The sequence below is a fragment of the Gekko japonicus genome, unplaced genomic scaffold, assembly GCF_001447785.1.
Source record: "Gekko japonicus isolate JY-2015 unplaced genomic scaffold, Gekko_japonicus_V1.1 scaffold1327, whole genome shotgun sequence".
Lineage (NCBI taxonomy): Eukaryota > Metazoa > Chordata > Lepidosauria > Squamata > Gekkonidae > Gekko > Gekko japonicus.
The window spans coordinates 496434-499177 of record NW_015160879.1 but is presented as its reverse complement, the minus strand read 5'-3'; the positions used below and the strand labels follow the sequence as shown (position 1 = coordinate 499177).

General features: G+C 55.0%; 1 protein-coding gene across 1 annotated transcript in view; it reads right to left on the bottom strand.

Moving 5' to 3' along the window:
- LOC107120290 (constitutive coactivator of PPAR-gamma-like protein 2) overlaps positions 1-2744 on the bottom strand; it is a gene marked incomplete at its 3' end in the record, with an annotated part of 47614 nt that overhangs the window by 26292 nt on the left and 18578 nt on the right. Inside the window, 1 exon segment of the mRNA XM_015422961.1 lies at positions 757-839. Within this exon segment, the coding sequence (XP_015278447.1) occupies positions 757-839 (83 nt within the window).

Here is a 2744-nt window from a genome sequence, read left to right as displayed (position 1 = left end):
GAGCCCCATGAGGGGCCCGGCGGTGGACCTGCAAGGCCGGCGGGAGTGCGAGGAAGCCCCGCGAAGGCCCTCCCTGGCCCCAGGCAGGCAGGGGTGGGGAGAGGCAGGGAGGAAGCAACTTACCCTCCCTCTTCTCCTGCCTCCTCCTGGCTGAATGAGGGCCGGAAGCGGGGCGGCCGGAAGCAGGGGGCGGGGCTTCGTCATGTGCCCCGCCCCCCGTACCTCACCCGGGGGAACTGCGATCCCCCCCGAAATGACCTCTGGTAAAGATCCTTGTGCTGTGGTGGCAGCTGCGGCTTAAGCAATGTTTTTAAAAATATGCACAGCCCATCAAATCCCCAACAGCCAATCAGAAGACCCGCTGGGCAAAAGCCCCACCTGGACCAGCCCGCTTTAAAAAAAAATCCACAACACTTGGTGGGAACAAAGAGAAATGTCGCCCTGTGCTGCGGCGCCCACGGGCACCATGCTGGAGACCCCTGCTCTACATGAACTCTTTAAAGCAGAGCCCATTCCTTTCCCAGAGCTGGCCACAAAATTTGAGAGGCGTCTCACTTCCCACTGGAAACCCAGTCCCACAGGATGGGGACAAAGAAGGCTGGAGGGCTGGTTCCCCACCACTCCTTGGTCTCCTTTCCACAGGACGTGAATCTGCCTCCTTCCCTCCCCCCCTCCTGAAGAATGGTATGCCCTTCAAGCCAACGCTTCTTGCCTCGTGACCCTCCAGGCAGGACAAAGGGACACGAGGAGGACTACCTTGAGCGAAGCCAGCGGGTGGTCTGGTCCAAGCAGGCTCCAGTGGAAGGCCGCCAGGTCCTCGTCTGGAAGGATGTGGTTCCCTGGGAGGGAGAAGGGCAAAGTCAGGGAACGGCTGCTGACGGGCAGACAGCGGCCGGACTGAGTCCGACAGACGAAACACGAGCGAGACCCGGGAAGCCCCTCACTGGCAGGGAGCGCAGAGTTAAGATCCATTATGCTTGTTTCAGCCTTGCCTAACTATAGAAGTGCACTCAAGACAGCTCGCGTTCATTAAAAAAAATAAATCACAATAATAAGACCTTTTAAGAGAATCTGGGCTGCAGCAAAAGCCTAAGTGCGGCAACCCTGGACTTCCTTGGTGGTCTCCCGTCCAAGTACTAGCCAGGGCCGACCCTACTTAGCTTCCAAGATCTGATGAGATCGGGCTCGCCTGGGCCACCCAGGTCAGGGCAAGAGACGCACAGAGGTGGGTTTGTTGTTGAAGATGGGTTTGCCATTGCCTGCCTCTGCGTAGCAACCCTGATCTTCCTTGGTGGTCTCCCATCCAAGTACCAACCAGGGCCGACCCTGCTTAACTTCCGAGATTGAGCTAGCCTGGGCCCTCCAGGTCGAGGCAGAGACCTGGTTTTGCCATTGCCTGCCTCTGCATAGCAACCCCGATCTTCCCTACTGGTCTCCCATCCAAAGACTAACCAGGGCCGACCCTGCTTAACTTCCGAGATTGAGCTAGCCTCGGCCCTCCAGGTCGAGGCAGAGACCTGGTTTTGCCATTGCCTGCCTCTGCATAGCAACCCTGGGCTTCCTTACTGGCCTCCCATCCAAGTACCAACGAGGGCCGACCCTGCTTAACTTCCGAGATTGAGCTAGCCTGGGCCCTCCAGGTCGAGGCAGAGACCTGGTTTTGCCATTGCCTGCCTCTGCATAGCAACCCCGATCTTCCCTACTGGTCTCCCATCCAAAGACTAACCAGGGCCGACCCTGCTTAACTTCCGAGATTGAGCTAGCCTCGGCCCTCCAGGTCGAGGCAGAGACCTGGTTTTGCCATTGCCTGCCTCTGCATAGCAACCCCGATCTTCCCTACTGGTCTCCCATCCAAAGACTAACCCGGGCCGACCCTGCTTAGATTCCGAGATCTGACGAGATTGGGCTAGCCTGGGCCATCCAGGTCAGGGTACAGACAAACAGAGGTGGGTTTGCTATTGCCTGCCTCTGCATAGCAACCCTGGATTTCTTTGGTGGTCTCCCGTCCAAGTACCAACCGTGGCCGACCCTGCTTAGCTTCTGAGCTCTGACGAGGTTGGGTTTGGCCTGGGTAATCCAGGTCAAGGAGGAGACAAACAGAGGTGGTTTTGTCACTGTCTGCCTCTATGTAGCAGCTCTGGACTTCCTCGGTGGTCCTGCAGTCAAGGGGTAACCAGGGCCCACCCTACTTAGCTCCAGGTTCTGACGAGATCAGGCAAGCCTGGGCCATCCGGGTCAGGAAAGAGACAAGCAGGAAAGGGGCAGCTATTTGCCTGCCCCTGCATGGCAACCCGGGGCTTCCGTGGTGGTCTCCCCTCCAAGTACTCGCCAGGGCTGACCCTGCTTCGCTTCCAAGGTCTACTGCAAACTGTGCCTATTGCAAACTTATATTCAATGCAATAACAATATATCAGACTATGTTTTACAGAAAACTGAAGCCAATGATGTCAATGAAGATTGGATGTGGACGAACTCCCCCGGGAGTTGATATTCGTTTCGAGGCGTCTTTTTCATACATCAAACCTCATGCAAGTGTGTCTCCACATGGTCACAAGTCTTCCAAATTGGATATTTCCTTAATTCCTATACGCTTTGGTGTTATTCATAAGATGTTCTCAATCATAATATCAAAAACGGGCTGATATTATGATTGAGAACATCTTATGAATAACAGTTTTCTGTAAAACATAGTCTGATATATTGTTATTGCATTGAATACAAGTTTGCAATATGCACAGTTTGCA